Source organism: Astatotilapia calliptera, chromosome 17 (assembly GCF_900246225.1).
Source record: "Astatotilapia calliptera chromosome 17, fAstCal1.2, whole genome shotgun sequence".
Lineage (NCBI taxonomy): Eukaryota > Metazoa > Chordata > Actinopteri > Cichliformes > Cichlidae > Astatotilapia > Astatotilapia calliptera.
In genome coordinates, this window is record NC_039318.1 from 29,964,005 (window position 1) to 29,976,351 (window position 12,347).

General features: G+C 40.8%; 1 protein-coding gene across 2 annotated transcripts; it reads left to right on the forward strand.

Annotated features, from left to right (window-relative positions):
• Positions 1-2,130: 2,130 nt before the first annotated feature.
• Positions 2,131-9,071, forward strand: lmod2b (leiomodin 2 (cardiac) b). 2 transcript variants are annotated; one of them, XM_026147820.1, is made up of 6 exons: positions 2,131-2,754; positions 3,251-3,724; positions 4,736-4,996; positions 5,084-5,299; positions 6,008-6,463; positions 8,026-9,071. In XM_026147820.1, exons 1-6 carry the CDS (start codon positions 2,479-2,481, stop codon positions 8,050-8,052), a joined length of 1,710 nt encoding a protein of 569 aa, XP_026003605.1. In that variant the 5' UTR covers positions 2,131-2,478; the 3' UTR covers positions 8,053-9,071. The 2 variants fall into 2 exon arrangements, with proteins under 2 accessions (XP_026003605.1, XP_026003606.1); XM_026147821.1 differs by having other exon boundaries at positions 2,132-2,754; positions 6,011-6,463.
• Positions 9,072-12,347: the final 3,276 nt, after the last annotated feature.

Sequence of the window (12,347 nt, forward strand, 5' to 3'; positions counted from 1 at the left end):
TCGGTATGAGAGATACTTCCTCTCTTTATATTTTCTTTGTCCTCCTGTCTGTATGAAGTTTTGACCTATTTCTGGCTGTAATCCCTTCACACAGGTACATTGATTTTGTCACACTGACTGCTGACTTTATGATCTTCGTTACTTGGATCTGAAATCTTGTTGTCTTCGATTGGCTTTTTTTCCTGGGGCCCAGTTGTGACTTTTGTCACTGTGATTGTGGTTTGCCGTTGGGAGCAACCTTCCAGCCGGCTTCTCATATGTGATGCAGCAAGCTCCTTTGAGAGCTCGGTGAGGACGACCCGTCATGCAGTTGCGATACCAGATACCAATGTGAAGCTGCACCACAGCACCATGGGCCACCTCTGTGTTTTACACTGGCAGGTGTAGGTGCCAACAAACCGTGGAATGTGATTAATTGTGTTTTTTTTTTAATCCTTTCTGGTATTTTCCTCCATGCCGTACCGCTGAATGCAAACTCTGTGCTGTAAACCTCTTCAGAAGACACTGCACAGGAGGCAACATTATCTGTGGTGATGTTGCGTCTTGTCTTTTTGAACCTAGTGCAAAACTGCTGGACCGGGATTTCCCCCAGATTCTGAACTTCTTCCCCTGACTGTCTCCCAATACAAACCCATCCAGTTCTTGCATAGGGGATGCATGCATCACAGACTCAGAAGAACTTTTGGCTATGACAAGCTTGTTTGGCATCTACTGTAGAAATTTGAACCTCCCCCTGAACAGCACAAGCTGTTTATCTACAGTGACACAATCACTGTAAGTGGTAAATGTGTGCTGCCTGCTAGTTCTTGCTGTTTAAAATAATCTTCTTAACGTGTTACACTCTTTGTGTTCAATAAAATATATTTTCCTGACAGTCGCAGTTGACAATAATCAAAGGTTCCCATGAAATTCCATAGGAAATGATTACGGGTATTTTCTGGCCCACTTATGGAAGCTTGGGGTAGTAACACAAAAACTAAAACTTTGTACATGTATAAAAGGTAAGTTAAAAATGTCATTGGCGTAATATCAAAAACACTTTTTTAAGGAATAGTTGGAACATGAAATTATAACAACTTTTCATTAATTAGATATTGCAAGGAAAAGACCACACCAGATCCTTTTTGACCCACTTATGTGTCTAAGGGTTAACAAAATCTCAAGCCCACATGGCCATTAAAGAGATGACGGGTAAACCTCGCATTAATTGTTTCATCCTTCTTTTTTAGTGTCTTGACAATCTGGTGTCTTAAAATGTAAACATAAAAGTCATAATATCAGTGAAATATAATAAACTGTGACATTTACAAAGTTGTGTAACCTCTGTGTCTTTATGATCTGATGACATCCAATTACCAAAGAATGAATTTATTGTTTTCTATTTGAGTTAATAGTCAGGAGTCTGTGCACAACCAAAAGAAAAGAAATCAAACGAAATCAATTCTTGCAACTGATATTTTTTAAAACCAAAACTTTTAAACAAAACGAGGTTTAGTATTAGTGGACATTAGTGAATGAAGAGACAGAATCTGTGGTGAGCACTCTACTGAATTTAAAGCCTGATTTCATGACCAGTAATACCCACTGTTCACCCCCTAACACAGCTTAATTTTCCTCTAGGTTTGAATTATTGGGAGGTATTGAAAGGTGGGATCTGAGGGAGAGCCCAGCCACCTTTTGAAGGAATCTCAGTGGCCACTACCCAAAACTTGTGGCTAATAAAATATATGTTACATTTTAGGTCCCATTTCTTTGGTGGGTAAACCAACTAAAGTTGGCAGAATTCAATATAAATAAGGCTTTTGTCCCTCACTCAATATGTTTATCTACTATTTTATGTGTTTAGAAATTCATCAAGACTGGCATAAAAGAGAAAGAGAACTTTTTGCTGAAGGATATGTAGCGGCCAAGCCTGTGCCGTTTTTTCAACTATATGTCATGCGTTTTACTTCTTGTGTTGACTATATTCTGAGCCCAGTTGGCTATAAACAAAGGTTACAGACTACTACATTGACAGGACACATGGTCTCTGAGCTCACAGGCTTTTTGTGTCTCTGCCTCTCAGAGCAGCACCTCCCAAAAAAAGATGCTGCATCATGGTGCCTACACTTTAGTACGTTCCCCTCTGATCCCTCTCTTAAGGCCTGAACAGCAGCTGTGGAGATTAGAGAGGAGAGGCCACGGACACACACGGAGGATCTCCGTCACATAAACTCGGTTGGCCAGGACAGATCTGGTTCAGACTGGAGTGGGCTTCAGTGGCAGAAGACTGGATCCAGAATATGCAGACAACTTTTTTCTTTGCCATTAAGGACCTGAATTAACTTTGAATTTCTACTAGTTTCATAGTGGACCGTATCTTTTGTTGGAATTTCCAATCCCAAGCGTCTTCATTTTGGGGTCTACACCAGATCATAAGCAAATCAAGAACCGGCCTGTCTGCATTTCTGTCACTTCTGTGTTTATCACACTTTGGCCATGAGCTGTTTTGGGTATCGTCGAGAGCTGAGTAAGTATGAAGACCTTGATGAAGATGAGCTTTTGGCTTCTCTCAGCGCCGAGGAGCTGGCTGAGTTGGAAAAGGAGCTGTCGGACATCGATCCTGATGCCAATGTACCCATAGGACTCAGACAGCGAGACCAGACAGATAAGACCCCGACAGGCACCTTCAGCAGAGAGGCCCTCATGAAGTACTGGGAGAACGAGACACGTAGACTGCTGGAGGATGAGTTAGGTGGAGCAAGTCCAAAACTGGTTAGTGTTAACATTTATTTTATTTTTATGTTTTGGTTCTGGTGTTCTATTAGTTTTGCTAAAGAACAGAGTAACTTAAAGTAACATTATTACAAATTCTTCTAGTAAGACGCTGTCCATATCACATGATCCTGCTAGCATTTCAAGATTTTATTAACTGTATTAGTCTAAAGAGCTTGGAAAGAAAAGCATCTGGACTTCTTTAGGTTGCTTGAAGACATTTCACCTCTCATCCGAGAAGCTTCTTCAGTTCTAAGGTCAAATGGTGGACAGTCCCAGATTTAAGTCCTAGCGGACTGTCCCCCAAGAGGGTCATGAACCCCCTGTTGATCCTCTACCTAGATCTGACCTTAGAACTGAAGAAGTTTCTCGGATGAGAGGTGAAACGTCTTCAAGCAACTTAAAGAATCCAGACGCTTTTCTTTCCAAGCTCTTTAGACTACGATGGTCTGGATGACTGAGAACCTTCACAGACATTAACTGTATTAAAATACAGGATGAAGAACAGGAGGAGGACTGTGTGACAGAAGAAACCAGTGAAGGAGAAGAGGACAAAGATGATGAAAATGAGAAGGAGCAAAAAAAGAATGAAAAACAAAGTGAGGAAGAAGAGGAAGCAGAGAACAGTGATGAAGAAGAGGAAGAAGAGGAAGAAGAGACGGAGAGTGAAGAAGAACCTGTAACAGAAGAGGAGGAAGAAGAGGACGAGGAGGAAGAAGAGCAAAATAATAAATCAAAACCTGAACCGTCAAAAAATTCAGGGCAGGTGACGTCGTGGGCCGAGAACCTAACCCTACTCAAGCCCCAAAGGGTGGAGCCTATTAGGCGGACTCCTCCTCCTCCTCCACCACCTGCTGACCCGAACACCACTGGAAACCCAACTGTAGTCGATGACGCTCTGCAGCGAGTGCTTAGAAATGACTCTGAACTCACTGAGGTTAATCTCAATAATATAGATGACATCTCACAGGTACAAATAAAATTCTTTCATAACAAACTAATTTCACAAAATATCTTCACCAACATGTCACAGGAAATGCAGATAACTATGGTTATAATAACAATAATAACAATTAGCTGCTGACTAAGAATTGCATGAATCACAAGATTAGGTTCATTTAGGTTTTGATCCTTCTGTGTGCTGCTTCACTTGTGTTATCATAAGGCAATCAAACAAAACAGGTTTGCAATCAGCTCTATCGTGAGTTAAACAAATTTGTGACTTTTTGAAATTTAAATCTATAAGCCTTGTTTCCAAATCCAGCAGTTTTGCTCAACTTTTAGCTAAATTTCACAACCTGGCAGATGAAGATACAGGAAGTTCTTTACAGGACACTTTGCAGGCCTTTTTAGCAAAAAGGAAAGAACTGAGCAAAATGCTAATCAGCTATCTTCCGATGATGACTACATTTTTTAGAAGCTTTTTAAATTTTATCCACATTAGCATCCTAGAAACGAAGTCATGAGATGATCACGTTAGTTTCCAAATTATTTCTCATTGACTAAAATAGATGCTTGCAGCTGTCACCCTGGCTGAGGCTGGCAAGTCCAAACCACCCATGAGATTCAGGGGTCGGCAATCGATTTTCCTAAGGAACCACATTAAAAACTGAATGTGTTGGAAGGTTTGGAGTGGTGTGGCTTTCCAAAACAGTCCCAGTTTCTCATGTGCTCTAAAATCGGTGTTTGATGTTAAAGCCATTCTGGTGGGTTGCACAATAGAAGCAGGAAAGTTACTCATACAAGTTGCGGCTAATTTTAGTATTGTTGTAACAGCAGCTTGGGACCAAGGCTTTGTGTCAGTGTGGTAAACACTGGCCTTTCTGAAGTGTCAGATGACTTCAGGAATGTCCTGGCGTCTATGTGGTGGTGGCAGTGCTGAAGGGAACAGAATCATATTATCTTTCACTTTTTATAATGCTCTGTGCTTCGAGGTTCTGATATGTCTGAAGAATATAAATACTAATAATTTACTTCTCAGGAAACTCTCATCCGATTTGCTGAAGCATTGAGGTCAAACACACACGTGAGAACCTTCAGCCTCGCAAACACTCGAGCTGACGACCACGTGGCTCTGGCCATTGCTAAGATGCTAAAGGAGAACTCCTCCATCATCAGCCTGAATATAGAGTCTAACTATGTGTCTGGAAAAGGCGTGATGGCTCTGGTTCAAGCACTACCAGGAAACAACACCTTGACGGAGCTCAGGTTTCATAACCAGAGGCACATGTGTGGAGGACAGGTTGGATTTCTTCCTTCTCATTCCTATTCTGTGTCTGTGCTGTGCTAATGACATCATGACATCATCATGAGCAAACACGTCTTGCAGGTGGAAATGGAGATGGTGAAAATTCTGAGGGAAAACTACACCTTGATCAAACTGGGTTACCAGTTCAACCTACCTGGGCCGAGAATGAGCATGACAGGGATCCTCACCAGGAACCAAGACCGCCAGAGGCAGAAACGGCTGCAGGAGCAGAGGCAGCAGCAGCAGAACCAGCAAGGGGCACAAGAAGGAGCTGTTAACCCCAGAACCACTGCACTGGTTTGCAGCTTTACTTTGTTTAGCTGGACAGCATCCCGCACCCCACTTATACTAAAATTTATACTGACTTTACTGTTTTCAAAGTTCTTATTTTTGTGAAAAGGAGTAAGATCTTCATCATAAATGTTAACTCCAGAGCTGACGATCACTCCAAGGTCATCGTTGACACCAAACTACAGAAGGAAAACTGGGGATGCTAGAATAATAAGGAAATTTAAAAGAGAATGTAAAAATTAAATAAACACAAAAATCTCCTGAAATCTCATTAAAATGTTCCCTGATGGCTTTATGATTTCAATCAGAAGTCATATTTAATAGGTCATGGTATTTATTTTGCAAATTATGTCCAATTTTAGAGTAAAATAAGCAATAAATCAGGGTATTGTTGAGGGTGTAGCTGCCTTGTTATTGATAAATTGCTATGTCATCAGTCTGCAGTGATGTCACAGTCTGATACTACTCATTTTCGACACCTAGTTCAAAAACAAAAAAACAACTCCCTTTTAAAAGTTGGACGTCACTAACCCCTGGGTGAATGAATTTTTGGCCATTTATTATATACGTATTTTTATTTTTCACAGTTCCTCTACAATGCTAAATGAACACCTGCTCAAACTTTAATGCGCACCCTTTCACCTGCACAGCTTTTCCAGAAATATTACTTTTTCTGTTTATCCATTTATTTGTCTATGCGCCTTTCTCTGCCAGCAGAGAGGAACGCCAAGTTCATCACCTTACAGCTCACCCAGGGCCTCTCCCTGGTCCTCACCTAAACTGCCCCGAAACGACCTGGCTAAAAAACAGACACCCCCTGCGCCACCTCCTCCCCCACCTCCACCCCCGCCTCCTCCGCCACCTCCTCCTCCACCTCCTCTCCCGCAGCAGGAGAAGAAAAAGCCCACGAGGATGATTGCAGAGGTTATCAAGGCGCATGAAGCGGGCAAGAAAAAGACGGTGAAAACAAAAGGGAAGAAGGGGAAGAAGGGGAAGGTGTCAGGCAATGATGAGACAAACGGCATCCTTAAGGAGCTCAAAAATGCCCTTAGGCCAGTGTCGGTAGAGAGGAGAGGGGAGGAGGGCAGCAGGCCATCAACACCAATGAGGTCAGCCCATGATCAGCTGATGGAGTCCATCCGCAATAGCAGCATGCGCAATCTGAAACGGGTAAGTGGTGTTAAATTGATGTTTTTCTAGCCCCAAATTTGCTTCTAATTACTAATAGTCACATTAAAAGTTGTAGCAGACTGAAACTTGATTATTTAGAAGTGCACTCAGCCAAACATTGTGTGAGGTTAGAGTGCTTCGAGCTTTAGTGTGAGAAAAGTTCAAAATTCAACACTCAAGCAGAAACACAAGCAGACGAGCAGAGCTCTTGAAGCAAAATTGCAGAGTCTCTCGAAAGCAAACTGAACAAGCGGGGAGTTTAATTTAGATGTGTATGACACAGAGTCAGCGGTGTCTGAGTCATCTCTGTGGCTGACATGCTATGTTCTGTCTGTAGAGGGTAGGCAGGCAAAAGGCTACTTGCTGCCATCCAGCACTTTGGCGTGATCACAACGCTTTTACAGCCAGTAAATAATAATGACGGCCAAACAAGTCAAGTATTTTTATCTTGAAGAGGCAGATTAACTGATATGGAGGAAAATATAATAGGACAAACAAGAGGGAACTGCAAATGAACCCATCTGGACTTTGTTTTTCTGCTATTATTCTGAGAGCTAAACTATTTTTACCTCCGAGAAAAGAGATGCTTTTGAAGCTTTATTACAGCTCTTCACATTGTTAGAGTGGAAAATTAGCTCTGCCCTCAGCTAGCAGGGTCTCCAAGTGTAGCTGTGAAATTCCAGCCACTTAATGCAGGTATTTATAGAAACTGTTGACTGAAACTTAGATAAAGACAGACACAACACCTTACCAGAACACAACACGGACCAGCAACACACATTTAACACATCTACTGACACCAGCGAGGACATTATGCACATCACTGATGCAATGCTCCAGTTTGTGTTAGTCAGAAATCATAATGACACAATGAAAATGCTGTATCCTGCTATTACAACTAGGAAAATAGTTCATCAATGGTAGCCAATGCGTCTGGGTGATGAATCTAATAGATGTAGCTAGCTAGCTTAGCATTAGACTGGGGAAGGGAGAAAACATTAGCTAATGTACAATAACAAAAATTTCATAAATATGTGAACCGATAAAATTACTTGTCGTCATGAGTTGACCCCTAGATTGCTTTAGATGCTAGCAGGTTGCCGCCATAGCCTATAGTGTGCGTGAAAAGACAGCAATTTGTCTGCAAACACTTGCTAACTACTTACCGGGTGGTGGCAAACCTTGAAAAAGTGCAGCGCAAACTGGAAACAGAGAACGTTCGCCTTCAAAGTAAAAGTTGTGCATCCAACAGATTATAAAAGGTGGTTTACAGTTTGCGTGGGACTCTTCACAGTTTCACTACTGCTTGTGGAGTAGTTGGCAAGTGTTTGCAGACAAGGTGGCATCTGCCATGGAAAACAGGCAATCTGGTAGTGACCAAAACAACTTCAAGGACGTTTTTGCCAAATGGTTGGGGAATAAACATTTTTGCCCAGGCATCCAACCACCGTGCTTTCTTGCTTGATTTGGGTCAAACAAAATGTCAGAGAGATGAAAGTCACGTGGTGAGCAGTAATGTGCATTAATACCTCCTAGCTTGATTATATCATTGTCTTTTCCAGGTGGAAGTCCCTCGTCATCTACGATAAAAGTGTCATAAAAGACATCATCTTGTTATCATTTGGATACTGATGACGATGGACTGACCGACGGTGGTGAATGATGACAGGTGAAAACTTGGGTTTTCTAAGGAGGCCGACGTGAATTCTTACTCATAAAAAATACACTGGAAATTTGCACTGCAATGACAGCTTTACATTTTAAAAATGTTGAATTTGTTTTTTTTAAGTATTCACAATAGGAATTAGGTACATGGCATTTGTATTTTAATTTGTGGAAGGAGTGAACTAATTTGTTTACTGACAAGTTTTCTAAATCGCTGTTTCCTTAACTGTAAATATGATTTGTTGTGGTTGAACTGATTTAAATATAGCTAAATATAGCCACCTGCTGTTTACAATACCACTTGTGGAAGGATGCAGACTCTTTTCTGACTCTTTGGTTTCTGGATGAGCTCCATTTGAAAGAAAGGGGTCAGGCTGTTAAAGGGAAGAATGCAGTCAGTCCCACGGAGCCACTGTTTTTGTGTTTATCAGTGAGTCAGCTTACTGGTCAAGCGCCACTGATGCATATTCCCACTTCAACACACTCACAATACACCCACTCAAGATAACACGCATTAAAGCAAGGCTTTTGCGCTCTTTGAACAATTCACAGTGCATGACAAGCGAAGAAACTACGCAAACAAGCATGATTAAAAATTTTATAATATCAAATAAAAACCGATGAGCCCCATATTTGTTCAGCCCGGTGAATGCCAGTGAATGGCACAGCCTATGACCAGTAGCCTAGCTTGGGACGACTAATGACAACTAATGTTTGCTAATGTTAGCCACCTTTAAATAACTTTTTGTAAGTACCAGCTGTTTTTTAGCAGTGTGTGCTGAAATGTATTTTTTGGATGTGTGTTACTTTCTAACAGTTGGTGTTTCTTTTAAGCTACACTGAGTTTCTCCAGAGGTTTTGCTTTTTGGATAAGCTGCCATTGTAAACAAGAACGTGCTCTTCATGACTTGCCTGGTTAAATAAAGGTTCAGTTGACTCACTACACCATTTTGTGGTACAAAGTGGTATTGCACAAATGTCCAGGCCTAGTTCAACTTCAGCTGATATCACTTCAACTCAACATGCAGATGTTTGAGATATAAAGTTATAGAGCAGCTTTAGTTAACTTTGGAAGGTTTTAATCCTCTGAGGTGTAAGTCATCATAACCTTAACCTTACCCAATAAACCCTGTTGAATAGATTTTTTTTTAACGTTTTGAATAAGAAATAGAATAGATTTGACGCATGTCTGTAATTCAATTCAATTCAATTTTATTTATATAGTGCCAAATCACAACAACAGTTGCCTCAAGGCACTTTATTTTGTAAGGTAGACCCTACAATAATACATACAGAGAAAAAAACACCCAAATCAAATGACCCCCTATGAGCAAGCACTTTGGTGACAGTGGGAAGGAAAAACTCCCTTTTAACAGGAAGAAACCTCCAGCAGAACCAGGTTCAGGGAGGGGCGGGGCCATCTGCTGCAACCGTAAAAAGGATGATTTCTGTTTATCTTGATTTGAAGACTCGGGAGAGCATTTTAATAAAAATAAGAGGTGGCATCATGAAAGTAACAATAAATATTTTTAAATGCAGGAATTTATTGTAATCCTCCGTAAATTTAAAAGAATAATACTAATACAGTGCAAAAGTGGCATAAGTACATTCACCAGTCACTTTGCGAGGTATATCTGACATGTACTAGACTGAACTCCCTTTTAGAACACTGCCTCAGTTCTCAGTGGTATAGATTCAAAAACCTGCTGGAAACATTCCTCAGAGATTAATAGTCCATATAGATAGTCCATATTAACTGTCAGCATCGCACGGCTGCAGGTACACATCCATGATGCGAATCTCCTCTACCAGACCCCAGAGGTGCTCTATTAGCTTCTATCTGACTGTGGGGGCCGTTTTAGTACATAAACTCATTGTCATGTTCAAGAAACCAGATTATCTGAGCTTTGTGACATGGCAACAGTATCCTGCTGGAAGCAGCCATCACAAGATTGGTAGACTGGGGTCATAAAGGGATGAACAAAGGGCAGAATGGATCCATTCTTTAAGGTTGTTTACACCAGAGTCTGATCCTACCATCCGGATGGCGGAGCAGAAATTGAGATTCATGAGAGCAGCCAATGGGTTTTCCAATATTCTATTATCAAATTTTGAGAGCATCAGTTTCCTGCTTTTAGCTGACAGGAATGGTACCTAGAGTGGCTTCTGCTGTTATAGCCAATGTACTCCAAGTTTCAGTTAAATGCATGCAGAGATGCTCTTTTGCATTTGGCTGTAACAAGTGGTTTTTGAGTTACTGTTGCCTTCCTATGACCTCAAAGCAGTTTGACTATTCTCCTCTGACCTCTAACAAGAAGGTTCTCTCATCCAGAGAACTGCCACTCACTAGATGTTTTGACCTCTTTTGGGTTACTTATATTACCTCTCTTCCCCATTCTGATCCTCAGTTTGAACTTTATCAGGTTGTGGTATGCCCTGTTAGAGCAGTCACACTGACATGATAGTCAGGTGCTAGTGAGATGACAAATCAGAATGGAAAGAAGGAATGACGTGTCAAGAAGAAGATCATATGAGGTGGGGGATGAGAGTTGAGAGAGTGAAATCAAGAGACTGAGAATTGTGATCTATTAGTGTCAGCCATCCTAATCCTGGTCTTGTGTTTGTTTATATGTCTTGGAAGAGTTCCCCAACTCCTAAATCCACAGAACAGCTGTTCAAAGACAGCAGTGTCAGGCCCTGAGAGGTGGCAACGGCCAGAAAACTACAGATTTGATCAGGACCGACAGTCTCCAAAGCACCAGTCACTTGATCATTGGGTTTATTGTGCATCAGAAGGCTTAGGTTTCAACATTCAAGATTCAAATTTGCTGAAAAAATATGTTTTTTATTTCACATATAGCCACTGAGTCTGAAGACTTCTTCTCATTGGTGGAAGACAGGATGGAAGACATAAAACGTATTTCAATAAGCTCACTACATTGCACAAATTTGCACAAATGAAAGCTGCAGAAGTTGCAACAATAATCTAGATGTGAGAAGTCTGAATATAGTTAAACTGGGCTCCTATGGAGGGGACTATTTATACTGGAAACCATTCTATCAGTGGCATCCGATGCACAGCAGCTCAGTATACACAATACTAGCTAAGTGTCCTGCAGTTTAAAAAAAAGAAACAACTTCCTCTACTCAAGCACAGCACTTTGTCATGTCTGTCAAGCTGTAAATAGAGGCATTCTTCCATAAAAATCATCGATAAAGAGCAGAGACTTCCTGCTTGTAGATGCACTCAGGGTGGTCACTACACTATCCCATATGGAATTCTTGCCATGATTTTAAGGATGTACACTGGGTTTAATGCTCTGCAGAGAATTTTAAAACCCTTTTCTGAACCACAAAAAATGTTAAGCAGGCAAGTTTACATGTATCACATATTTTGCCAAAGCCACACATAACCCAGAGCTGTTAGGCCTCTGAGTCACAACATTCGGGTTGTTTGAAATATTAACATAGGCAGCTACTGCTGCTGTTAGAAGAGTACAGTTAACTATTACAATGATGAACTCCATTGATAAAATGTCAGTGGTGAGTCAGGGGTGAGCAGCATTTTATTTTTCGTAGGGTCAAAAGCTGACACACGTAGTGCCGAATTATGTTAACGTGGTAGATTATTTTACAATAGACTATTTACTATCGCAGAAAGGCTGACTGTTTAAGGAACACTTTTTAAAACACTTTTATGTGTTATGTGCCAATTCTGATATCCCCGTGTTGGCTTTGTTCTATATCATTATAACAGTGTCGCTCCAGGATCAACTTACCAAGAAATTAGCTAATGGTTTTAGCTTTTTCCACCAGATCTCAAACTTATGACATCACAAGAACGTGATTGGTCAGTGGCTTTTAATCTTTTAATCTGGCTTTCAATGCTGAACCAACATTATTATGATATAGAAACAACACCAATACGGGGATATCAGATACACCGCATTTAGCTGTGCTGTCACTGTGTACAACAATCTGTGGGTTGATGGATGGGAGTATCAAATTTAACCTTTGATCAAGGAATTATATTGGCATAAATATAATTGAGTAATTTATCCAGTTTGTCTCACTGGCCAATGAACTTGCCCAACATCCTTTTTGTTTTTTCAATAAACTGGCTCAGGGTCATTGAAATACTAGTTACAGTGAAAGTGGTAAGGACATATTTAGTGGTCCTCTGCATTCACTAACTGAAAAATTCCATATTCAAAGGAAG